The 27,891-nt window shown below is 42.8% G+C and overlaps 1 protein-coding gene across 2 annotated transcripts in view; it reads left to right on the top strand.

Annotated features, from left to right (window-relative positions):
• The window catches only part of LOC127009846 (uncharacterized), a 148,249-nt gene that overhangs the window by 14,525 nt on the left and 105,833 nt on the right, over positions 1-27,891 (top strand). For both annotated transcript variants that reach the window (XM_050883213.1, XM_050883214.1), the window contains 2 exons: positions 9,062-9,189; positions 23,840-23,918. In XM_050883213.1, the coding sequence (XP_050739170.1) occupies positions 9,062-9,189; positions 23,840-23,918 (207 nt within the window). The remainder of the gene's footprint in view (positions 1-9,061; positions 9,190-23,839; positions 23,919-27,891) is intronic.

The following is a 27,891-nucleotide window of genomic DNA, read 5'->3' as shown; positions in this document are numbered from 1 at the left end:
TGCTATGTCAGTGACATTGACAGAGGAGGGAGGGGCAAGTAGGTAGAGAGAGAGAGAGAGAGAGAGAGAGAGAGAGAGAGAGAGAGAGAGAGAGAGAGAGAGAGAGAGTGGGGTGCTTCCATGCGACACGTCATGGCCACGAGAAAATGAGCAATATTTTCGGCTGTCATAATGTTTTTTATTATTATTAGGAGAAAAGTTTTATTACAGCACCATATATACTACGTAGATGAATATACAATTATTGCAAAGAAGAAAGACATCATTTCCACCTCTTTTAAATGTCTAAATTTTCCCCATGCACAGCACCCAGAGAAATATATTGCCACTCGTACTCTTAGGGTTAAATACCCAATTTATCTATGTACATACGTATATGATACCATGTGATACCATTAAAAAGGCCGTGCTTTCTATATTTTTACGTAATTTTTTTGCAGAAAACAATTTTTTTGAGGTAAACCCTTGAAACAGATTCAGGTAACTCGATTTACGCAAAAGTTGTGTCCTTGAAGAGGTCACGTAAATCAAAATTAATGTAAATCAAACAAGAGGTAGTTTTCTATCGAAAAATAAATTTTCACTTCATTCAGTGGAGAGAGAGAGAGAGAGAGAGAGAGTATCCATATCACCGAGATATCCACTCAGGCACTCAGTCTCAGCCTCACTCGTGTGAGGAAGAAATGAGGGACACCAGGAGGGACTGGCTAGTATTGGTACCGGTACTGAGCCGTCTGGTACCAGTACCGAGCAGTCTGGTACTGGTACCGTACCGTATAGCTGGTACCGTTAGTACCTGTACTGGTACCAGTACCTGCCCACCCCTATTGTTGAGTAGTGGGGCAGCGTGGGTACTGTATTGTTGTTCATGTGGCACACGGGAAGAACTGAGCTCAGCTGTGTGGCCGCGGCACTGTGTGAGTCCAGTTGCGTGAGACATCTGGTGGCCACTCTATAAAATATCGCGTATAAGTGAAAAAATGTGTAAATTAAACATTTATTTGGATTTTGGACCCCGCGTTATTTCGAAAACGCGTAAACCAAACTTGCGTAAATCGAGAGTTACCTGTACCTTAAACAGAGATCTATTGAACTAAGGGATAGGCTTCTTAGTTTTAATTAGTGGATGGTGTGGCAGTAGGCACCTGCAAAAAAGATACAGGTATATCTGAAATGTACTTTTAAAATTTTGTTAGCATTGATCCATAAAAATCAAATTACTTATAATTATGTATATAATTTTATATAACTTATTATTACAATTAGATAATTATGCAAATTGATTAGTTACCGAAATAAGAAATCATTAAAATATCTATTAGAGGCGACAGCTCTTTTTTCTGTTAATTATGCTGAAGTTCTACTTGAGAAGAGTGTACACTGATGTGGCTGGGCCAGGAGGGATTTGCCTGTACAGCTGCCCATGGAGGCTCAGGGATTGGAACCCACGCATCAGGCTCACTGATCACCTAGTGTCATGCCCTGGGAGTTTAATTTTCTCTTTTTCTATTTTCCTACACGTCCTCTGCGTGTATCGAAACACAGAAGAAATAAATCAGGACAAGGTGAGGGTATTCGCTGACTGCCTTGGATTGAACCCACGACCAGCGTGACGGGAGAGCCACTCCTTACCGAGTCGGCCAAAGAGGTACCCCACTGGCTAAGTGGGTTATGGGAGGCTCGTTCATCAGGCATAGTCACCACACTACATGACTTTCCCCTCTATGTAGATTAATTTCTGTGTGTTAAGACCTTTAGACTGTGACCCATTTTGGTGCACCATTTCACAATGTCCCCATAGAGACATACCTCCAACACTTCCCATTTTCTATTAACCTTGGAGCATGGGCCATCCTACCTGTTATCCCTTCGGGGAAACTCAGTTGGAACTGCAGGAGAGAATCCCACTGCTGCCACCACTGTCATGCTCCGGGAGTTTCATTTTCTCTTTTTCTATTTTCCTACACGTCCTCTGCGTGTTTTGAAACACACGAGAAATTAATCAAGACAAGGAGAGGGTATTCGCTGGCTTCCTGGGATTGAACCTGCGACCAACGTTACGGGAGAGCCACTCCTTACTGAGTCAGCCAAAGAGGTACCCCACTGGCTAAGTGGGTTATGGGAGGCTCGTTCAGCAGGCATAGTCGCCGCACTACACTAGCACGTGGACTCTACCTCCTGGTCACCATGGCCCCTTGAAATCTCGCTGGAGGATACTGGGGATTTGAACCCATGCATAAGGGTCATCTTCCAGTACCACATGCTTATTCTAACCACAAGCTAAAATGTAATTTGTTAGAGTTCCATAACTGAGTCAGTGGTTCCTGCTTGGACAGTTTTGTCCTTTCAGTTGTTTCATAAGTATTCCATGTTCCTGCAAAACCAAGATGTGTTAATAAGTAAGTATTTGAAGTGCAGCAGAAGGGTACTAACTGCCAAAAACAGTATATTTGACATAAAACACAGTCAAAGATTGGGAAAATTAGAATGATTTGCTCTTCAAGTCAACTATTGCACCTAGAATAACATTTATTGTATTGAAAAAAACTGAGGAACTCAACTATTCATTGCTGTACATTAAGAAGTTCTAATCATTTACCATCGAATTACCAACTGCACTCTCCATAGATTGTCGTCTTGCAATCTGGAGCTATTATGAATAGGATTGTAAAGTACTGTACTGTAATGTTGGCCATGGTGATGCGATTAGGCCACTCTAAGACATCTCCCTCTTTTATTTTCTCAACTTGCCCCATTCATTGACGCTCTCGTTAATGACCACATCTTCATTGTCAGATGCTGGTTGGCAGGGCTGATGTAGGCCTCCCTACAGTTTTGCTTAGCCTTTGCCACACTCCTTTGGCAATTTTCTGAGGGAATGGAGGGGTTGCAGGGGCATCCACAACATCACCATCTCTGCAAAAATAATCCGATATGAAGGCAAAAATTCACGATAAACAAACCCATAAACACGAGTTGAACATTGTGGTAGTCCATGGGAGGGACTGATGCAGTGGGAGTGTGCAGGTATAAGACGCTGTGTAATTAGCTCACTGATTGGGCAGACGCTCTAACGTCACGTGGTGCGACTAGTGTCTCATTGGCTGGGCCAGTGCGTGAGGATTTAGTATCCTTCTGCAGCGGCTCTCTCTGGACTGGGATTCTGTATGTTGATAAATGAATGATAAATCAATGTATGAGTATCACGTAATTTCCAGGTAACAGAAGGAACTGTCAAAACTCAGTAGGCTTACATCTATCTTTGACTGCCAGGCTGCATGGCTTCCCTGCAAATACTGTAGGAATTAACTTTTGATGATTAATTAGTCCCTGGCTAAATTGTTCCACTTGACGTGTTGATATTCTAACTCCAGGTTTTCCCCTTATCCAACATAGAAGTTTTGTTTTCATAGCAACAAGGCAGGCCACGTGCATGTGTAGTGCGGTGACTGTGCCTGATGAACGAGCCTCCCAGAACCCACTTAGCCAGTGGGGTACCTCTTTGGCCGACTTGGTAAGGAGTGGCTCTCCCGTTACGTTGGTCGCGGGTTCAATCCCATGCAGCCAGTGAATACCCTCACTTTGTCTTGATTAATTTCTCGTGTGTTTCGATACACGCAGAGGACGTGTAGGAAAATAGAAAAAGAGAAAATGAAACTCCCGGGGCATGACAGTGATGGCAGCGGTGGGATTCTCTCCTGCAGTTCTGTTGAGTTTCCCCGAAGGGGTAACTGGTAGGATGGCCTATACTCCGAGGGTAATAGAAAATGGGAAGTGTTTGAGGTATGTCTATGGGGACATTGTGAAATAGTGCACCAAAATGGGTCACAGTCTAAAGGTCTTAACACACAGAAATTAATCTACATTGAGGGAAAAGTCGTGTAGTGCGGCGACTATGCCTGATGAACGAGCCTCCCATAACCCACTTAGCCGACTCGGTAAGGAGTGGCTCTCCCGTCATGTTGGTCGTGGGTTCAATCCCAGGCAGCCGGCGAATACCCTCACCTTGTCTTGATTAATTTCTTGTGTGTTTCGATACACGCAGAGGATGTGTAGGAAAATAGAAAAAAAGAAAATACAGCTCCTGGGGCATGACACATATAATCACATTGAAAGGCTTTAACCCTATCTACTGGCAGATCACAGAAAAGGGATCTACCTTAATGATGGTCTGCTTTGTTTGGCTTCTGAAAGACTCGTCTGTTTTCAGAATGATGCCATCCCTCTTTGGAGAAGTCATCCTTCCTATTCGCAGACCTTTCTGGGTGCAGTGGTCACAACCATAATATCTTGAATGTAACTTTATTGACTTCACTAATGCTTCAGCTGGGGCATCACAGATTATGCAACTTAGTGTAACAGTGTAAATCATGTTTCCATACTGTACACCATGTTGCAGAATTTGTTTCATGTCTTTCAATGTATCAAGAAGAAAATCACTGTTATCTAGCTTTGAATTTCGAAAGGCAAGAGCGACTAGAAACACTGCCAAAGGTGTCAAGTTCATTATTGCACAAAGGATTGGCCAGAGATCCTCATTTGTACTTTTAAAGATGAGAATGCCATCAATATTTAAGGCTAGTTTCAAATCAGTGTCCAACAAACTTGAAGGATATTTCTTAGAGGTAACAAGAAGTTGATCCCTTACAGCAAGATATGCATATGTCAAACCTGTAATCTTTTCAGTAGGTACTAACTGAGTAGTTTGGAGCAGGGTACGAGGACTACTTGGCAAATCATGGAATGAGTCTCTTAGTGTCCTGAGGTTATCATCAACAGCTGTATGTGTACCTCAGAATTCATTTATCCATGACTGCAACTGTAGCTTCATATTTGTCATATTTTCTGATTCAGAATCAGATGAAATTTGAAAAAGGTTGTCTGTCCCACTCCTACAGTCTGTTGACATTCAGAATGAAACTGAACATTCAGTGAAGTTACTACAGAAATATTAGCATGTACAGTCGCGATATGAAGTGTTGTCGCCGTCTACGTTTATTTTCGATCACGCAAGTATCGTTATATATTTTCAAGAGTACCATTATTTTCCTGTATCTTCAGCATAATTTAACTAAATATATTTTAGAAGCTAGAAAAAAAATAAAAAAGAAATATTCAATGATGTCTTACGAAGAGTTGTCGAAATATTTTGACACAAAGTGTTTTCGTTCAGCAAGGAACAAGTCAAATGAAGTCCAACTATCGACATATTACTCAAACAGAAAGTAAAATTATCTTTTCATGATCATTGTTGACAACACTAAATCTAACATATGCACAACACATAGGACATGCATAATTAGTCGATATCCTAAACAAGGATGGCGTAATTTATTTAAAATATACTCTCGTTTGATGATGACGTCATCGCCCGCACACCATACCTATTATTCACCCCTGACTCACTCTTTGCCTTTCGTGGTCAACATAACGATAACAAAAGCTTTACGTGGACTTCTAATGAATGATAGTGATCAAGGGAAGATGCCCACAGCCTATAACTATCGAGGGATTGTCAGAGATGGAAAAATAAGAATAAATAGCTTCAGAATAGTCGTGTTTTGTAACTCCAAGCTCCTCACTTTGCCGCCGATCGCAAACATCATTGCCTTTCTTGGTTAATTTAACGATGACAAAAACTTCATGTAGACTTCTAATGCTTGGAGGTGATCAGTGGAACATGTCCACAGCTTATAAGTGCCATAGAATAATCGAGGAAGGTGGGGAAATAAGAATATATGGCTTTGAAATGGAGGTGGTGGTGTGGGCGGGTAGGTTAATCGCAGCGTTCCCAAACATTAGACTATGGTCGAGTGTTCGTAGAGGCGTCCGGAATTTTGATAGTTCAAATAATTATGGCAACCCTACCTATGAAAGCATTCTTCATTCATCATCGTTACTGAGCAATGTTACTATATATTTCAGTGCCCATGCTTATGATAAGAAGCCATCATCGTGAATAAAAGGTGTTTAATGAGAAACCTTATTATTTGATCGTCTCTTAATCAATAAAACGCAAAGTAACGCCAGTAACTGTCCATTCGCTTCGTGTCATACTGTGCGTGTGTATTAATAACTGCAGAAGACAGTTCATGGAATGACCCAATATATATATATATACAGTCGCCGCAAAAAAAAATGTTACATCATGATTTTTTGGTTACGTAAACACAAAAATACAAGCTAAATGGGTTTTATTCACCTTTTTATGATTACAATATTTATACAAAATTGTTTACATTTTAGTATTTTGTCATATTTCCTTTCATCTTGATGACCCTCTCGATCCTCCTGGGCATGGAAGTGGCGAGAGTGGCGAAATACTCCAAGTCCATCGAAATCCACTGCTTCTTCAGGGCCTCCTTCAGGTCTGGTATGCTGCTGGGTCGTTCCTTCTGCAGGGTGTTCTTCACTTTGTTCCATGCATTTTCGATTGGATTGAGATCAGGGGAGTTACCAGGCCACTCCAGAACGTTAATATGGTTGTCCTCGAGGAATTTCTTCACCGCTTTTGATCTGTGTGCTGGTGCGCCGTCGTGCATAAAAAAGTTGCAGTCGTGTATCTCCCAGAACTTCACCATGTGGTCACGCAGAACATCGATGTAGTTGTCTGACTTCATAGTGACGTTCTTGGGTAGGAAGAATAAGCCCTTATTCCCGCTGAAGGCACCCCACACCATCACGCTGTCGGGATGTTTCACGGTTTTGACTGTACTTCGGTCGAAGCGGAGGCATCTCTCGGCGTCTGACGATCTTCGAAGTACCCCTGATGAGCCGGAACGTACTCTCATCACTGAACATGACCTTCTTCCACTCCTCTGATGTCCAGTGTTGATATTTCTTGCAAAACTGCAGCCTTTTCTTTTTCATGTTCTCAGTCAGAAGAGGTTTCTTGGCGGCTCGACGTGTTGGCAATTTCAAGTCTTTCTGAAGTCGATGCTGTATCGTTCTGACTGTGACCTTCTTGAGCAGCTCTGAATGGTTTTCTTTTAGTTCTAACGCCGTTATACTAGGGTTTGACATCACTTCTCTCTTCAGAAGTTGGTCTGTGCGTGGCGAAGTCTTCCTTGGCCGGCCAGAGCCCTTCTTCCGTCGTGGAGTGGTACCCAGGGCAGTGCTACTTGCTCTCTTGAGGCGGTAAATCGTCATTCTTGCGACCTGCAGCTCAGCCGCCACGCGTATCACACACATTCCTTGTTCTAATAGAGTCAGGGCCCGACTCTTCTGCACCAAAGACAGGTGACTTTTTGCCATTGTGACTGGTAGAAGTGGAGATACAGGGCGGGAAAGGTGGGGGTCGAGTAGAAAATGGTGCGCTCGGGAGCGGCACACATTTGCCCCTCTTTCGTCGAGCTCCGGGAGCTCACTGAGGAGCGAGGCGTGGGGTGGGAAGGGAGTAAGGGGGGACCAAGCGCACTACGTCAGCACAAGCTCCGCCCACTTCTCTTATGGCGGGAACGTGAGTAAAAATGTTACGTTGATTCGCGTGTAACATTTTTTTTTTGCGCTCAAATGTAACATTTTTTTTCGCGGCCACTGTATATATATATATATATATATATATATATATATATATATATATGTATATATACATATATATTATATATATATATATATATATATATATCACCTAAATCTGAACAACGTATAACAACTGTTTTGCAAAGATAAGCACACGACGTGAGCTAAATCATTTCAAGGTTGTCTTAAGTACTGAAGACAACACATTACATTTGCAGTCGCATTTTTTAAAGCAAATGAATGTATAATTGTAATTCAGGTACTGCTACGTTATTTTACCGTGTTTTACATCACAAGGTATTATAGATTATCATTAAAAGGGAACATTATAACATAAACAATAAATACACATCACTTCCGTTACCTTCAAATGCTCCCGTATGAAACATTTTGAGAGCGGCGACATCACTTCATATTGCGACTGTACTTTACTGAACATTCAGTGAAGTTACTACAGAAATATTAGCATGAAAGTACAAAATACTGCTTCTCATGGAGATGGTTGGGAGGAAGGTGAAACACAAACTGCTTCCGAGCCGTGTATTGATCTCCACACACAATCACACTAGGTGCCGGTAGCAGGAACAAGCAGGGGTGGCAGGAACAAGGTAGTGATGGTAGGAGACAGCAGTAAAGAGCTTGGCTGGTGGCTAACTTCACTCTACCTTCCCCTCTCTGCTCTACTTTCGAGGAAGCCTGGGGTGCCCAGTGAGAGATGGATGTTATGAGGGAGAGGGGAAGGGTGCAGCGGAAGTATTGGAAGGAACAGCCCCACGTCACGTACCCACTTTGAGCAGTGACACATGTACCTGCTCAAACAATGGCCTGACTAAATAAAAAAATTGTGAAGTTGTTAGGGAAAATATTGATATCAAAGTTAGTGTTTTCTTTATTTTTCCCTTCTATGTTGTTACCTTGTAATAAGATCAAGGCTCAAATCAGTGATATTTTAAAAAAACAAATTACTATGTAAATCTTGATTTAAATCAAAAGCTTTAAAAAAATTCTTTGACTTAAGTCTTGATTAAATAAAACCACTGATTTAAATCAAACAACCCTGCAATAAAATAATGAGGATTCAAAACTACCATTGATTTTCTAAAGACAAAGATTTTGGAGTCAATGCATTCTGCTTTTTTGCTGCAGAATGCTTTTTCTGATACATTTTTATATGAAATTCATTAAATTATTAAAATTAAATATACGGTATATATTCCATTGCATCAGCCCTTTCAGAGAAGCAAGTAGCTTTTCCATCTCCTAAATGCCTGGGGATCAGACACTGCTCTATTGTACCATAATTCAGCTTAGAAAGTCCCCAGTAGATGTTAGGCACATCACATACCACCAAGACTCTGTTCCCTTACCTCTGAAGGAATATATACATCAGTTTGAGAATTGCTGAACAAGAATCATGTGTGCCAACATAATTGTTTCATCTTAAAATACTGGTAAAGGCAAACTGAAACATGTCGCAAAGTTTAGTGGCAGATTATTTAATCATATGTCTAATTTATCAGTTTTCTTCCTCATCTTTCAGTGGTAAATTGAAGGAAGTAATGTTAGGACTCCCCAGTAAGAAGATGGCTTACAAGGCCTTCTTTAGAGCAAGCATGGTGGCCAGTGGTGCCCTCAGGCTCCATAACAAACAAATGGACATCCTCATAGGTAAAGTACCTGTTATTTTTTGTAAACTGCTGATTGCCTTAGCTTATTGTATCCATCACAGGGGTGTAGCCAGGATTTCAGTTAGGGGGGGGCACAATCTTTACCAGTCTGTCTCAATACTGATAAGGATTTACACCAGTGGTTCTTAACCTTTTCATCGTATGACCCCCTGAGACTCTCCAGGGTATTGCCGTGACCCCTATAATAAATTTTGTAATGGTGACCTTTGTGTAAAGGTAAGGTAAAACAAAACTATATGAAGATCCTGATTTATAGAAAATATTACAAATAAAAGACCTTGAAAAATGCCACAGATCTCCTACAAGTGCTATTTCAAAATCCATGGAACTAATGCACATAAAATAAAACCTACTTATTCAATCAGTAGGAGGATTGACGTCATTGTTTTGCAGCCATAAGTAGTACATCAAAGCGAGGAGCAGTGCTCAACAGGCAACACCTCATGTCACTGTCAATCACAAGTCTACTGCGTGCCTTCGTTTTCAGTGCCATCATTGATGAGAATCCAGCCTCGCAGCGATAGGTCGAGGTCCAGTATGGTCAGTGCACGCACCGAAAGAAGAGGATTTTCGTCATTCAGTGTCACCCAAAATGTCGGAAGCTCTTGTCCAGAAAAATTGACTTTCAACTGAGTATCCTCACGAATTTGAAGAAATTCTACCTTCGCAGCAACATCAGTATCACAGATGGCACTGTCCTTCACTGAGAAGGGTCTGGAGATCCACGCATCAGTACAGCGGTCATCCAGTCCTGGAAAGTAACTTTTGATGGCGTCATTCACCTCCAGAAGATGAGCTGAGATCTCCTCACGGAAACTGCATTCAGCTTCTGCCATAGAATCGAGGATAGTTGTCATATGAGGGAAGAAAGTTGTGTAACTGTCCTGAACTCTTTTCATGTAAAGTTGAATCATACACTTGAATACTGCCACTTTGTCACGAACTGTGTGCAGCATTGCAAGGTTTCCTTGGAGTGATATTCAGGGAATTCACTTCAGAGGAAGAAATGAACCAAGTAGGCAACCTTTGTTATGAAACAAATATCTTGCATAATTTTGTGAAGATTTTCTTTCGAGGTACGACCTTCTTGCAACAGCATTGTTATATCCTCTTGAAGTTGCAGCACACGATTCAGAACTTTGCCACGTGAGAGCCAACGTACATACCTCCATGTGAAACAGGAGAACAGAGAAGTCAGAGCCCATTTTTTCACAAAGCACTTTAAAAATCCTTGAAGTTGTTGCGTTCCCTCGGATATGGTTCGCAATCTTCACAACGTCTGTGAGCACTTCTTGAAGTCCAGGCGGGATAGTCTTCATCGCCAAAGCATAAAGATGAATCATGCAATGAGTGAAGGAGACATGCGGAACGACATTCTTCTCAAATATGGAACGAGCCCCATCTGTACACAGACCAACAAATGCTTCCCAACTTGGCCCATGTTTAATAAGGAGAAAGGCTTCTAGGATTTTGAAAATATCTTCTCCACGAGTTATTGTGGCCACTGGCTCAGAGTACAAGTACTCATCCTTCATACCTTCCTTGTCAAAGTAGCGAACATAAACAATAAGTTGGGAACATGAGGCAACATCTGTCGACTCATCCAGTTGCAAGGAATAAACAGGACTACTCTTCACAGCACTCAACACATGCAGGAAAATATCCACACATGTCCGAGATCCTACTTTTGACTATATCATTCAAAAGGGAAATTGCCCTCAATTTGTGTGCCTGCTGTTCTACAAGAATCACCTTCGTTGCTTCCAGAATGCAGGCTTAATCAGATTTTCACCAATAGTATGAGGTTTCTTGGTCTGCGCGATTTTTATAGCAATTTTGTATGAAGCCTCCAGTGCGCTGCTTTGTTCTGATGAGCGAACTGACCAATGGAATCTATGCGACTGGCCTTCAGAGCAGCTTCTTTTCGCTTGAAGTAGTCCAAGCTTTTGTCCACCATTTGGCTATGGTAAGACTCAAAATGAACCTTCAGTTTTCTTGGCCTCATACTTTCATGACTCAAAACCTTGGTGCAACTGCTGTGCCTTGGGAGTCACAGCCAAGAGCGGAGCACATACAGACCTCCCCCCCGTAGCTATGATCTGGTTGACTGGCTGATTGTGGTTGATGTTTTCAGCAGCTGGCCACTTCACGTACATGAAATAAATTATATTCTCCCAAAGCCTCCGCGACCCCTTGAGAAACCCCAAATGACCCCCAGGTTAAGAACCGCTGATCTACACTATATTATTTATTTGGGCGGTCACAGCCATGCACAGCATGTCATTCTCGAGAACTTCCAACAAACCCACAAAAAAGGAGTTCCTGAAGGGGGGGCACGTGCCCCCTGTTCCCCCCCCCTGGCTATGCCACAGATCCATCATCATCATCATTATCATCAGCATCTTCAAATCATCATAGGAGATGCCACATGAAAAAGGCATTGATACAACTTTATAGTTTTTAAACAGCAATGAAAGCTGCTCAAGGGCTTAAAAACAGAAAACAAAAAGGCCACTTAAGTGCTACTCCAGCAAAAAGAAAACAATATGGGAGGCTAAAATAGAGGGTCAGTTTTGATTAACCCGGTAGCAGCGACGGGCCAAATTTGTGGCTTTACCTTGTTGCAGCAACGGGCCAAATTTGTGAAATTATATAAACCCTCCCAAAATAGATGATACATAATCTGGTCACAAATGCTTTGATATATATTATGAATTGGTATGTGTGAGGGGTGATTTTTTTCTCATTTTTCTCGCTTGGAGGGACCATTAACAAACATGATCCTCGCTGCTACCAGGTTAAAGAGGTATTCTGATATTCCCCTCATGAAAGAGTTCAAGTTGTAGGCAGGAGGAAATACTGTTGAAAGAAGGCTGTTCCAGAGTTTACCAGCAAAAGGGATGGAAGAATGAAGATGCTGGTTTACTTTTGCATAAGGGATTTGGATATCATGAGGATGAGCTAGAGTAGAAAGTCATGTAAGGGGTGGAGGGCATGTAGTTAGCAAGTTCAGAAAAGTGGCCATTATGAGAGTATTGATAAGATAGATAGAGAGGCATCACTGTGGTGGAATTTTATGACACACAGTTTGTTTATGCTTGAGACTATGCATCATACATCAAACCCTGTCATTGGCCCTTTGTTTTCAACATGCTGGATGCTTGGCCAATCACGTCCCAGCTTTTACAAGGATTTGTTTATGTTGTAGTCAGGCTCCAGATTTTCCTGTGGTGAGTACACAGTCGCAATGTGTGCTGTATTTTATATTTTTTACCAATTTCTAGGCAAGATAGTAGACATATATGTATTTCCATGATTAAATAAGTATTTCAGGCACATGATATGATACATGACAATATGTGAGAATTGTTTTTTTTTCTTCTTATTGACCTAGATAAGAGAGGAGTGTGCCACGAGAATCATGTCAGATGACGAGTGTAAGGTGACACAGGAGGTTTCCCATTTAGAGAAATATATAAGTTCCATTTGTTTATTTATCATTATACCATAGCAAAGAGCAACTTCTAAGCTTTCAAATGATATTTAATTGTCCCAGTGTTTGTTGCAATATTTTGACTGAACACTAAGGTATGCAAGGGAACACCTGTTAACCCCTTGACTGCAGATTTCCTACCAGAAGACCTCACCATGCTACAGGAAGGGAACAAAAAGTGGTTGCTACAATTCAATGAAGAAAAATGTAAAGTCCTGCACCTTGGGAGGGGATATCCAGCACACCAATACCACATGGGAAATGCTCCATTATCCACCACAGAGGGAGAGAAAGACCTGGGAGCATATGTTACCAGGCTACCAGTAAAGGCGAAATCCGTGCCAATCGCAGTGGACGGGTTAACATTAGTTACCCATGTTTTATGTACGTAACTTAACATTGCCCACTCATTTTATCACAGGGTATAAGGGTTAAGAGGTAGAAGACTCAGTAATAGGAGGGGAGTTGATGAGATGGAAAGCCTTTGACTGTGTCCAAAAAGGATGTGTGTGTGGAACCCCCACCACAAGAGATGCATACTCCATATGAGGCAGACAAGGCTTTCCTATGTGGATCATCTAGGAAGGGAAAAAACTGGTGGAGATAAAATAGAATGGCCAACTTTAAGGAAGGTGATTTAGCAAGAGATTTGATATGAACTTTTTGAGCCATGGTAAAGGTAAGGTAAAGTTGGGAGGATATGCTGCAGCTGCCTGTGGTGGTGTGCTCATTTCTGTCCCGTTGGCCCTTTGAGCCTGTGGTGGGAGGGAACCCTCAACCCCACACAGGGCCAGTGTAACATCTGGGGTACCACAGCTTTACCTTCCTCAGGTTTCCCCAGGCACCCATTTATCAACCATCCTGAAAGGAAGGACGAGCAGCTAGGTGGGCTGCACACCAACTGCTCAGGCCGGGATTTGAACCCAGGCCCGCAGATATGTAGTCAGGGATACTAGCCACTGCACCACTGAGGCATATCCATTTTTGAGTTAAGAATAGACCAAAAATGTTTAGTGTAGAAGACAACAGCTGAGTGTTAGCAAAGAATAGGGGGTAGGTCTTTGGATGATTGTGTCATATTAATAAGTGGAGAAATTGAGTTATTGAGGCATTCAATCAATCAATCAATCAGTCTATCATTGGGGGCATATGCCGGGGGGGCGCATCGCCTCACCCACCCTACGTCGCCAAACCTGGGGGTCCCATCAGGCGAGTCTCCATTCAGGCCCCCTTCCCATCCCAAGTACCTCCTGGCAGGAGCTATTGACTTGCTCAAGCCATGAACTCTGTGGGCATCCCCTTGGCCTCCTCCACTCAGGATTGTCTCTTACAGAGACAACCCAGTGAGCTGGGTCGGCTTCTGGGTAATGTGCCACGTGCCTGTATAGCCGGAGTTGGTGTTGATGGACTATGCAGGTAATATGTGTTGAATCAGTCTCACGGAGTAGTCGCCAATTTGACACAGTCATTCCAGCGATATCCCATGATTTTGCATAGGCATTTATTACCAAAGGCATCAATCCAACTCTCCATGTCCCCATTTAGTGTCATGTCTCACAACCATTGAGTAAGACAGGGAGCACAAGGGACTTGAAGATCCAGATCTTTGTCCTTCTGCACAAGTATCGACAACACCATATACTCGTGTTGAGCGAGTCCATAACACCGTGGGCCAAGCCAATCTGCCATAAGTCTTCCTGGCAAGACTCATCGTTGTTATGAACTACTCTCCAAGATATGTGAAACTTTCTGAGATCTCAACGTCCTTGCCACACGCATGAACAGACTATACTGTTTCATCTAGCAAGCCTCCAAACATCTGTACCTTGGTCTTGGCCCAGGAGACCTGAAGTCCCAAGGGCTTTGCCTCCTCGTGCAGTGCCTCAAGAGCCATCACCAGAACCTCCAGCGACTCCGCCAGGATTACTGCATCATCGGCAAAAACAAGGTCTGTGACCCTGGTATTGCCAATGACTCCACAATGACTGGTCCACAACTCTGAAGTGCTGAAAAATGATGGGGCAAGGATACAGCCATGCCTCACTCCTGCATTCACAGGAAAGAAGCTGGACAAGCCCCCCCTCACATTTCACAACACTCTGTCCCAGTATACAGGCCAGTCAGCAAACCAATAGTCCTTGCTGGAATCCCACAAAGTACACAGAGTCCAGGTAGGAATGACCAACCCCCTCTTCCAGTCAGGAGGAATGGTACTAGACTGCCATACGGCAGTCAAGACTGCATGCAACCCGTGGATCATGGACTCACCTCCAGCTTTGAGGAGCTCCGCACTGATCTTACAGGTGCCAGGTGCCTTTCCAGCCCTCAGCTTTGCCACAGCCTCTCTGACCTCGGCCAGAGAAGGTGGGCTTTTGTTGATAGGTGGATCAGCATCTGCCACCTGCAACCCAGCAACTGGAAGCTGCCCACATGGAGGGTCCGCCATGTACAATTGCTCAAAGTACTCAGCCCAATGAGCTCTCTGCCCATCCATGGCCAACACGAGGCAGCCGTCAGCTGTTCGGATAGCGCTCACCTGAGAGGGAGATTTGGAGCAGGGCTTCTTCAGGGCTTGGTAAGCAGGTCGAAGGTCATTCGCATTTAAATGGCCCTTGACATCCTCAGCGAGACCCCTGACATACCTCTCCATGTCTCTCTTCAGGAGAGCTCTAGTCCTACGCAACAGAGCCCTATATTGGTCCTGATTCCCAGCAAGTCTGGCAGCATGACTCTCCTCAATATTCTCAAGTGTCTCCACCGAGGCAAAGCCACTCCTAGATCTCGGGTGTTCTTCATTACACTCCTTGGCAGCTTTCAGAGTCTCATGCTTGAAGGTATCCCACAGTTCTACAGGGTCCTCCAGGATACCGAGCACATCGAAGCGATTTGAGACTGTCACTGCATATTCCTGAGCACATGCCAGGTCCTTCAGCCTCTCGAGATGGAACACAGTAGTGTTGCATTTCGAGATTCTTCTTGACCTGACATGGAGCTTGAATGGTGCAACAAGCCTGTGGTCAGTTGCAAAGAACTCAGCACTCTGGAAAACTCGGTTCTCACTGACGAAGACAGGCAAAGCCTCCAAGAGGATTTGCACAAAATTTCAGCTTGGTCGGATAGATGGGAGATGCCGTTTAACGTAGACAAGTGCCAGGTCCTTCAAGTTGGAACAGGAAATAAGAAGTTCGATTACGAAATGCGCGGCGTCTAACTCAATAGCGTTCAATGCGTCAAGAAGGACTTGGGGGTCAAAATCGCGTCAAACCTCAAATTCTCACAGCAATGCATCGATGCAGCAAATAAAGCGTACAGAATATTGGGCTTCATTAAAAGAAACTTTTTATTTAAGAATAAAGATGTAATACTCCCGCTCTACAACAGTTTAGTCAGACCCCACTTGGAATATGCGGTACAGTTTTGGTCTCCCACCATGCAAAGGATATTGCTAAATTAGAAGGTGTTCAGTGTCGGGCAACGAAAATGATCCCTTCCTTGCGCAACAAATCCTACGAAGAAAGGCTTTCTACCCTTAACATGTTCTCTCTTGAGAAACGTCGCCTCCGAGGAAAACTGATCGAATGTTTTAAAATACTTAATGGTTTCACGAATGTAGACAGATCAACATTGTTTATGATCGATGACACTTTGCGCACGAGGACCAATGGCGTAAAACTCAGATGTAGACAAGTAAATTCAGACTGCACCAAATTTTTCTTCACCAACGTTGTAGTGCGAGAATGGAATAAGCTCCCATCATCAGTGGTCCAGTGTAACACGATTGACTCCTTCAAAAATAAGCTCGACCGTCACTTCCTTCAACTTAATATCAACTAGAGTAGAAATGCAACGTTTTGGAGTCTTCTGATTAATGTAAAATCACTTAGGTTTAAGGACAGACCACCTAGTCTGGACCATGGGGTCTGTGTGGTCTGATTTTTTATGTAAATCTATGTAAATCCTTAGCTACCCCTCCGTCATCACTATACCAAGACCAGCGGTGCAGCTCTGGTCTCTGGTACAGGTAACTCTCGATTTACATGAGTATTGTGTCCTTGAAGAGGTCGCGTAAATCAAAAACAATGTAAATCAAACAAGAGGTAGGTTTCTGTCGAAAAATAAATATTCACTTCATTCAGTGGAGAGAGAGAGAGAGAGAGAGAGAGAGAGAGAGAGAGAGAGAGAGAGAGAATATCCATATCACCGAGATATCCACTCAGGCACTCAGTCTCAGCCTCACTCGTGTGAGGAAGAAATGTGGGACACCATGAGCGACTGGCTAGTATTAGTACCGGTACCGAGCAGTCTGGTACCTGTACCATACCGTATAGCTGGTACCGTTAGTACCGGTACTGGTACCGTACTTGCCTATTGTTGAGTAGCGTGGCAGCGTGGGTACTATGTTGTTGTTCAAGTGGCGCGCGGGAAGGAATGAGCTCAGCTGTGTGGCTGAGGCGCTGTGTGAGTCCAGTTGCGTGAGATATCTGGTGGCCACTCCATAAAATATCGCGTATAAGTGAAAAAAACGTTTGAATTAAACATTTATTTGGATTTTGAACCCCGCGTTATTTAAAACACGCTGAAACCACACTCCCATAAATCTAGAGTTACCTGGACCAAGAACCCCCAAGGCTCAATTTTCTGGATTTTGCAAAATTCAGGAGTAGAGAGCTGTTGATGTTCCTGGTATACCTGAACCATGGGGACCAACACATTGCTCGTAGCCAACCCTGTCAGTGCCAGTAGTAGCATTGAAGTCGCCCAGGACAATGAGTATGTCCCGGGGAGGGCACTGGTCTAATACGGAGTTGAGTTTGGCATAGAACATCTTCTCTTCAGTTTCATCAACTTTCATGCATCTCGGTAGGAGCGCACACTGCAACAAGAGACATGAAGCCCAGTGTGTGCTTCAGCTTCACTCGCATTATATGCTCATCAACCGGAGCAACCTCAACCACAAATGGCAGCAGTTGGTTGGAGATGCCCATAGCTACCCCCTTGACATGGAAGCCATTGCTCATTGAAGGATATCAAATTTCTTATGCCCCTTTCAGAAGTAATTCCAAGGTCATAGGTTAAGCATTTTGTAGTGTCCAGCCTCAACTTCTCTTATTCCTATTGGGACGGTCTTGTGTTAAACGATTTTGAATTATGCAGGATAGTCATTGGCATAGGAGTGGATAGAACAGTTTGTTTTGGAAAGCTCATTAATGAACAAGTGAGAGATTGGGAGATAGAACATAACCCTGCAAAACACCTCTGGTTATGGCTTTCCAGGTGAACAGTGACTGTCTAGATCAGTTTGAAGGGAAACTGGAATTAAGAGTACAGTGAGGGGGAGATAATCTGTAGGAGAGTAGTCTGGAAAGCAAAGATTTGTACCAGACTGTCAAAAGCTTTCAAGATGTGTAAGGCAGCAGCAAAAGTTTCATTGAAGCAGCTATGAGAGGATGACCAATCAGTTAGGAAATCTAGATCACCATTAGAATATCCCTTGTGGTACTGGTGATCAGAGAGGTCAGCAGTTGGTGGATGCTTAAGAACTTATTTGTTTAAGACTGTTTCAAAAGCTTAAGAAAGACAAGAAAGCAAAGCTATAGGGCTGTAGTTTGAAGGATTAGAGCAGTCACCCTTCTTGCGTATAGGTTGTATGTAGGCATACTTCGAGCAGGAAGGAAAGGCAGATGTTAAAAACTGGAGATGAAAAGATGGAGGCACAGTTTTCAAGGAGAATAGGCTACACTTCATAGAGTCTAAGCCTTCTGAGGATTCTTACCAGAGAGGTCATAGAAAGCATCATTCTTAAGTATTTTGATAATAGGCATAGTGGAGTCAAGAGGGGAATAAGTGGGATAATGCTTTCAACTTTTCAAAGTGGATTTTTAGAGGAAGTTTGCTCAAGGAATTCAGCTTTAGAGACAGATGTGACAGCTATCGAGGCATTGGAATTAAAATGAGAAGTGGGATGAAGAAGAAAAATTGTTGGAGATACTTTTTTTTTATCCAAAAGTCTGGAAGAGTTGAGGTGTTGCCCTCTGTAGGCATCTTATCACCATTAGGTCTTAAGTTGATAGTTTTGTAAAATATCACTGTTTAACCCTTCGACTGCTGATTTCCTACAAGAAGACATCACCAAGCTACAGGAATGGAAAAAAAAGTGGCTGCTACAATTCAGTGAAGAAAAATGTAAAATCATGCACCTTGGGAGGGGAAATCCAGCATACTAATACCACATGGGAAACACTCCACTATCCACCACAGAGGCAAAGAAAGACCAGGGAATATATGTTACCAGGCTACCAGTGAAGGCCAATTCCGTGCCAATCGCAGCGGATGGGTTAAACATTTTAGTTCACATAAAAACATAATAGATTGACTTTCCCAGATGTTTAATACACATATAATTTTTGTAAATAGAAGACATTTTTTAAAATTCATCATCTGTAATGACAATAGTTTCCTACATTGTTTGATAAACATTAGACCCTAGGCATATTCCGTGCCATTGAGAAGCTCTTAGTGTGGTGCGGCACAATGTATGTATTAATTAGGCTGCAGAGCTGAAGTCCACCTCCCTCATCTCTACCTCAGGAGCCTCAAGCTCATCATCCCACATGGAGCCACCATCATCATGGCTACCATTACTCATCCCCACTACTGTCATCAGAAAGGTCACCCATAATGACTGGGAGATGAGTAACTCTCCTCCAAAGCAAAGACAAAGTGAACAAGTGATGGGAGCGTGTCGGGCCGGCCAGCCAAAGAGTGTGTTGTCATTAGAATGGCATCACAATTATTTCCTGTTTTATGATTGAATGATGACCATAGGGGGCAGAGCCAAGATCCGAGTGAGTGAGGCCTTCCAAAGACACACTGCCCTCCCTGTAGCTCAGTCCAAGATTTTAATTCCTTGGAGTCTACAGCACAGAGGGATGGCACGCCAGGTGCGTCACTGGATGGCTGTACAGGCGAGTCATGACGCCCCTCTGCCTCACCCCAGTGAATGGGTCAATTAACCTGTTAATACTAAAGTTATCATTGGCATGCTTTCAACAGAAGTAATTTAATGTGTGATGCGCTAAAAGGTGGTGAACACAGGAGTCTCAAAAAACGAGAAATGCTCAGAAACATTTCTTGATTACTCATGATTCATGCAAAACTCATGACCGTGCAAAAATGCATTCCTGAGCATTTTCAGATTTAGCAGGAGGTGTGTAGGTGCTGCCACCATAATAAAAGAAGTCATGTAATGATGAACCCTCGCCTGACTAACAGGGCAAGTCTGTAAGTCACCATAGAGTTGCCAGACAAACTTTCAGCATATTAGCACATGAGGTCTGTCCGATCTTTTCCCAGCCATTACCCATGGACGACTTAATACACCCAATGTGCACTAGTATTTATGAGTGGACAGTAAGGAATGTTTGGGGAAAAGAGGAATTGGTTTACAAAGAGGCTGGATAATGGATGAAGAAGCTGGAGATGATGTGTCTGAGTGTTCCGGTGTGGTACAATAAAGCTCTATCTAGATGGCAGCACCCCCATCTCATGACACACACTAAAGGTTCTTCTAGATGGCAACACTCCCACTTTCTGGCCAGTGCCTGAAACATCTTATTCACAGTACTCTGCTGATGTGTCACCTGCCGTCGTCACCTGTTTTCTGCCGTACGTGGTTGTGGCGACAAGATGCCTTCGGAAGGTGACGTCTCAGGATTAGCACATTTTGACATTTTCTGTTAATGAAGGAGTTTGTGGTGAGTTGAAAAAGAGATGTGGCATGATTCAAGGCAGAAATGTAAAGATCATAATAAGCAGGAGTTCAAAGGCTCAGGTATATTTTATGAGCTACCACACTATCCTGGATAACACAAGAACAAGTGTGATTAAACCAGGGCTTTTCAACATGAGTAGAAAAAGTACATGGAATGTGCATCCTCATCGTAGAGGTAATCACCTCTGTAATGCACTGAGCTCACGCACAGGAGTTTCTGATCAGAAGGCATTAACCCATCCGCTGCGATTGGCACGGATTTCGCCTTCACTGTTAGCCTGGTAACACATACTCCCAGGTCTTTCTCTGCCTCTGTGATGGACAGTGGAGTGTTTCCCATGTAGTATTGGTATGCTGGATATTCCATCCCAAGGTGCAGGACTTTAGATTTTTTTTCATTGATTTGTAGCAGCCACTTTTTGTTCCATTCCTGTAGCTTGGTGATGTCTTCTTGTAGGAAATTCACAATCAACGGGTTAATCATTCTATGGGAAATCAGAAAATTACATCCTTAAGTCATCCCACTGAGCTGAAGCATAATGCCGGAAGCTTCGCCTCACATTGAGTCCAGAAGTTGTACAGGAGCTATAAGACAATGCAGAAATAAGATTCTGACTGGAGGAGCCCAATGGATTGAATTGTTTAACAGAAAAAGGTGAAGGATTAGATGTCAGGAAGAGGTTTAGAATGTTACTCAAGTCTCCCAGGCAGTCAGGAATATATTTTGAGGTGCTGAACCAACTGCTCTATATCATTAACCCCTCTGTCCCGTGATTACAGTTGTAGAGATGGTGCTGAGTCCCATTTCTCCCTTTCTCTCCCTCTCCTCTCACTCTCCTTTCCCTCTTTCTCTCTCTCCCCCACTCCCTCCCCTGCAAGGAGTCCTTAACCCTAGATCACTGTCCCTCGTGATTATCGTCACAAGCGGTAGATCTATCATGTGTGCGTGAGAACCCGGGCAGTACCAACCTTCACCACTCACAAGTCCTCTGTCTGAGGTGTGATCTACATGTGAGGAATGTAATTCTTTTGCTCCAGTGCATGCAGTTTTTGTCTGCCCCGAAAAAGATTATTGTATACAGGGACAGTGGAATTGTGGCACATTAGGATGCATTTGATTGGTGTGCATAATTTTTTTATATTAGTTTTCAGACATATTGTAATGTTTTAAAACTGTTTATTATACACTGCCTGGAGTTATCATGGGGCATGGGAGGAGAAGGAGGAGGCTGAACACTACATGGAAACATGGAAATGCTGGCAACAGAGAGCCTATTGGCTCATTGCAGGATTGCTCACTCTGGTGATTTGATCTGCTTGACAGCCCCTTCATGCCTGCAGCTCAGACGAAAGTACTTCGATATTCAATTTACTCCTGATGCAATGAATTGACAGTCGATTAAATTTTTAGAGGCTGATGGAGGAGTACATGAACCAGCCAGGTATTCTGTCCACAAGTTGTGAAGAAAGTGAATGTGCAGCAAGAAATGAAAGTGAAAGAGGAAAGAGGAAGGAAGTGACTGACAGTGACACTGAGGGTGAGGAAGGTTTCAACCCAGCCATAACCTCCACACCAGGAAAAATACACCACAGTATTGCACCAACCCCATCTCCATCTCCACCCACAGTTCACCCCAAACCTGGCCCCTCCAATGTGGAACACCCCAAACCTAGTCCCTATAGTGTCCCAACAAAGATAAAATCATGGGTCCAAATGAAATATCAGGCCTAGTACTGAATGAGTGCAGTGAACAGTTACTAGAACCAATTGATGATGTTATAAGTTGTTTGATTAAGACTGAGAAAGTCCCAGTGCAATGGAAGAGGGCACACATGGTCCCACTATATAAGAGCAGAAATAAACAAGAGCCACTGAACTATAGATCGGTTTCCCTAACAAGTGTAATGTGCAAACTATGTGAGAAGGTAATTAAAAGACAGTGGGTGGACCATCTAGAAAGAGAGAAAATAATAAATGAAAGTCAATTTGGATTCAGACAAGGTAAATCTTCTGTCACAAATCTAATACATGTAATACATGTATGTTTTTACTCAAGAGTAATAGATATAGTACAGGAGTGAGATGGATGCATATTTTTGGACCTAAAAGAGGCATTAGATAAGTTCCACATAAAAAATTGCTGTGGAAACTAGAACATAGAGGAGGATTAGGGAGAAAAATGACGGAATGGATGAAAAATTACCTGACAAACAAAGAAGTGAGACTCGTGTTGAAAAGATGAAAAACCGTAATGGAGAATGGTCACAAGTGGAGTTCCACAGGGATCAATGTTAGTGCCTAAGATGTTTTTAATGTACTTAAATGATATACCAGTAAAAGTAGAGTTACATGAGTATGTTTGCTGATGATGCCAAACTGCTTAGAAAAATAAGAGATGAGGATGATTGTAACAAACTGCAGGAAGATTTAAATGAAATACATGAATGGTGTGAAGAATGGGAAATGGAGTTTAATAAAAAGAAATGTCACAATGATAATGGGAAAGAGTAAAAATAGACCAAGTGGAGTGAATAGGATGGGAGGAACAGTCATCGACATGGTGAAGGAAGAAAAAGACTTAGGAATCATAATACAAGATACACTGACACCTGAGAAGCACATAAACAAGATATTTGGAGAAACATACAGTTTGCTGCAAAATATTAGAGTGGCATTTCACTGCTTGGATGGGGACGTGATGAAGAAAATAATAACAACATTGATTAGACCAAGGTTAGAGTATGCAGCAGTTGTTTGGTCACCACACAAGAAAAAGGACCTAAGGAAACTCGAAAGGATTTAAAGGATTGCAACTAAGATGGTACCAGAACTATCAAGCTTGCCATACGAAACTAGACTGGGGGAACTGTGCCTACCAACACTGGAAGAAAGAAGAGAGAGGAGACCTGATAGCATTGTACAGGAACGCAAGTGGAATGGACGTGTTGGATAGAAATTATTCAATACAGATGGAAGGGAGGAGGCAACTAAGAGGGCACAGTAAGGAATTGAGGGAGGGGACTTGTTTGAAAGACATAAAGAAGTACAGTTTGCCATACAGGAGTGTGCATACGTGGATTGGACCAAGCAGTGATGTTGAAGCGGGCAGTGTCTATAAAATGAAGGAAAAGTTGGACAAATATAGATTGGGAGACAGGACTGACTGAGTTTGAGTCCAGGTCCTGTATACTACAAATAGGTAAATAAAAATAGGTAAATGCACACACACATGCATGTACCGTATGTACTGATGCATGCACGCAAGTACGCATTCACATACACACTCTTGCACACGCATCCAAGCATGCTTCACACACATGCACACACACACGCCCATAGTAACACCTGTATGTAAATATTTTCAGATGACACTGTGAAGCTACTTGAAGCCATGCGAAGGGAGAGAAAAGCTTTGGAATCCCTAGAGGAGAACCTGGACTGCATGTATGTTACCCTCATGTAGCGTTATGTGTTCCATGTCTGTTACCCGATACAGTGGCGCTGATGTATGTATTCTACCCTGACTAATTGATGGTTGTCTGTGTGTGTTTCGCTTATATGGTGTTGATGATATATGTATGTTTTGTTGAAGTAGTTTTGGTGATGTATGTTTTGTGTAGAGTTGGTGATTTTTACAGGGTGAAGCAGGTGTGTATGTCATGCCCCGGGATTTTATTTTTTCTGTTTTTCTATTTTCCTGCACGTCCTCTGCGTGTATCGAAACACACGAGAAATTAATCAAGACAAAGTGAGGGTATTTGCCGGCTGCCTGGGATTGAACCCGCGACCAGCGTGACGGGAGAGCCACTCCTTTACCGAGTCGGCCAAAGAGGTACCCCACTGGCTAAGTGGGTTATGGGAGGCTCGTTCATCAGGCATAGTCGCCGCACTACATGTATAGGTTGTATTATAATGACTGTGTTGACTCTGCTTTAGTGTGTATCAGTGCTGGGTACTTCCGCTATTTAGTCTGCAAATCCGCAATAGCGGAAGTTCCATTTCATTTGTGGATTTGCGTTTGCGACAAAAAGGTCGCTAATTTGCGGGTTAGCATTTACGGTATTACTTCCGCTAACCTCCACTAACACGTAGAGGAGCCAACCCGGTTCAGCCTGGACAGCCTCAATCTGATAGATTCTTCAAATATTAAAATAAAAATGATTAACTTCAAAACTTTTTTTAGTTGTTGCCTTTTCCAGTTTTTACAAAAAGCACATTCACCTAAACCTCTCAGGGGATCTTATTATAAACATCATAATCAGTATTTTGAAGGAGACAGGGCATATGAATATGGATTTAGTTGTGATAGTCACAATGATGAACATCCTTTGGTCCTTCTCATTAAAAATAACTTTAAAATAGGTGCTTATTAGATTATTACACAATAATTAGTATGATTACAAATCGTCCATACTTGAAGTAGCAGTATCGTATGTATGGTCAGTGCCTAGCTACAGAATTACATCACAAATAGAGTGAAAATAGATTCGAGAACTATGGATAATATAGTTTTTGTTTGCGGTTTGCATTTGAAGTGTGAAGTTTTGTGACGGAAGACTGCAAATATTGTGTAGCTATTTGCGATAGTGGATTTGCAATTGCAATTTAAACCAAATCTCAAAATTTACAGAATTGCGATTGCGAAAGTTATGGAATAAGTTAGCGGATTTGTGATAGCGGAAGCTCAAATTTGTTAGCGATGCCCAGCTCTGGCGTGCGTGCATGTATGGGGTAATAGACTGTTATGTGTGTAAGTATGTTTTGCTGGAGTGGCAGCATACTTACTTGGCTGTTACGTGGATGTGTGTCCAGCTCTAACAGATTCATGTGTTTGTTTATATTATGTTGGGATGGCAGTATACTCAATTGGCGGTGGTCTGGATGTGTGTATGGGGTGATAGATTTTTACATGTGTGTGTATTTACCTAGTTGTCTTCACCTAGCTGTGGTATACGGGAGAGGAGCTACACTCGTACTGTCCTGTCTCTGTATCTACTGTAATCCAGTTAAATTCATGAATCGTCTCTTATGTAGACCACATCTTTTTCCCGGCTGGTCCAGCCTCCGCCACTCTTTGTGGAAAGTTGTTCATCTTAATGTGTTTTCTACAGGCTTCCTTTTTTCATCTTCCTTCCATGACCTCTTGATTCTCTTATGTCCACTTTCTCCATCCCACTCAGCACCCTATAAACCACAATCAGATCCCTATTCTCTCTCCTTTGTTCCAGTGTCGGTAGGTTCAACTGCTTCAATCTCTCTCATCATCATTTCATCGACGCCTGCTCCAAGGAGCTCCCACCAGGGGATGGCCACGACAGAAGAGTTTCCAACTTTCTCTATCCAGACACTCCCTCCTTGCCTGCTCAAAGTTTCTCAAAGATCTTTCCCCCCTCTCCCTAACATACTCCTGCACCCTATCCCTCCATTTCACTGGAGGTCGTCCTCTAGCATTCCCTCCCTCTATCTCACTCACATACACCCTTCTGGTCATCTTACTCTCCTCCATTCGCTCCATGTGGCCAAACCACTTTAAAATCTGTCGCTTCACTTCTTCCACTACTCCACAGTTCTTCCGTTCACCCCCGTGACACATTCCAAAATGCTCGTACACACTTTCATTACTCATTCCATCCATTCTACTCACACCACAGGCACTCCTCAAATAACTAATTTCCACTGCCTGCACTCTAGACCTCTGACTTTGATTCCAGGCCCACGTTTCACTTGCATATGTGAAGGCTGGTACTATTATTGTATTTCTCAAATCCCTCTTTACCTCCATGCTCACACTTCTGCCATTCATGATTCATCCCAAAGACCCTACCACCCTTCTTCTTTGCAATGCCCTTTCTCTTATCTCTCCCTCCGTACCACCATGCTTACACATAACTGATCCCAGGTACTTAAACTCATTGACCTCCTCCATTTCTTCACCATTCAAATTTATTTTGCATTCTTTTTCATATTCAATTCCCACTCTATATGGGCATACAAAATCTACAACCTCACTTCTACTCCGCTCACAAACCATCAATTTACTTTCAGCTTTCTCGTTTTACAGACACTATCAAAAACACTGACCAAATTTTGTAAGTCAATTTCATTTTCTGCAATGAGCACTGGATCATCAGCAAATAGTATCAAATTTAGTACCCACTTCCTTCCCTCAGCGAACATTTTTACTCCAACTTCCCCAACTTTGCCCTTCATTTCTCTAATAACACCATTCATATAAATATTGAACAACCATGGTGACATGACACATGCCTGCCTTAAGCACACTTTTATCTCAAATCCCTCAAGCTTTTAGCACCACCAGCAAGTGACGCTAGTGCTCGCTCTTTTAACCTCTGTATCTCAAAAACTGTTCATCGCAGCTAAAAAACAAAAACACCATTGGAAAGAGGAGGCCAAGATCTATATGATTTGGTAATGTAAGTCTCTCCTGTGAAAGTGCAGGCACGTTCAGGGGGTGTTGCCTGTGAAGACGTACATTTATACGTGCGCAATGGTCAGCCGTAAGGCAACTACTGTAGATCTCTTGATGATGGGGTGCTGGCAGGGCAGTATTGCCAACTGCAATATTTACAACTATTTGGTCAAAGAATCAGTCAGGTGATAGGTGAAGCTATGCTAAAATGCCGCTATATTGGACAACAACATCCACCAGTTACTTGTCCCTAGATTTGCCGTGCTGGGCTGATATGATTTTCCACCAAATTTAGTGAAGAACACACTCAATTGGCAATTCTGTGTTGTGAGAAATAATGTTGGAACACTCTCATACCCGGGAGATTTGAGTGCGGCTGGAGCTCGCAGCGAGCGTTTAGCACCACCAGCAAATGCGCCTACCACTCGCTGCGAGCGTTTAGCAATGAAAGGGTTAATGCTCTCATTTCCCAGTGTATAGTTACCTGAAATTTTCTTCTTGCTTTTTCTGAATCCTAACACACTGCACTTTCTGATGTTGAATTTCATTTCCCATCTACAACTCCATTCCCATATCCTGTCCAGGTCCTGTTGCAGTGCCTGACAGTCCTCGTCACTTTCAATCTTCTTCAGTAACTTGGCATCACCAGCAAACAAACTCACATAACTGTTCAATCCCTCTGTCATGTCATTAATATAAATTACAAACATGACTGGAGTCCGCACCGACCCCTGTGGGACTCCATTAATCACTTTCCCCCACAAGGACCTCACATCCCTGATGACCGTCCTTATTTCCCTGTTTTCTAAAAAGTCCTTCATTCACCTCAAAAGTCCCCCTCTCAGTCCTCCAATGCACTCCACTTCCACAGAAGTCTCTTGTGTGGCACCTTGTCAAATGCTTTCTGGAGATCCAAGTAAATTCCATTGGCTCAACTTCCCCTTTCCAGCCTAGTGAGTGTATATATTCCATAATTGTGTTCATGAA

The sequence above is a fragment of the Eriocheir sinensis genome, chromosome 42 (genome assembly GCF_024679095.1).
Source record: "Eriocheir sinensis breed Jianghai 21 chromosome 42, ASM2467909v1, whole genome shotgun sequence".
In the NCBI taxonomy this organism is placed as follows: Eukaryota; Metazoa; Arthropoda; class Malacostraca; order Decapoda; family Varunidae; genus Eriocheir; species Eriocheir sinensis.
This window is presented reverse-complemented; position numbering and strand designations above follow the sequence as displayed.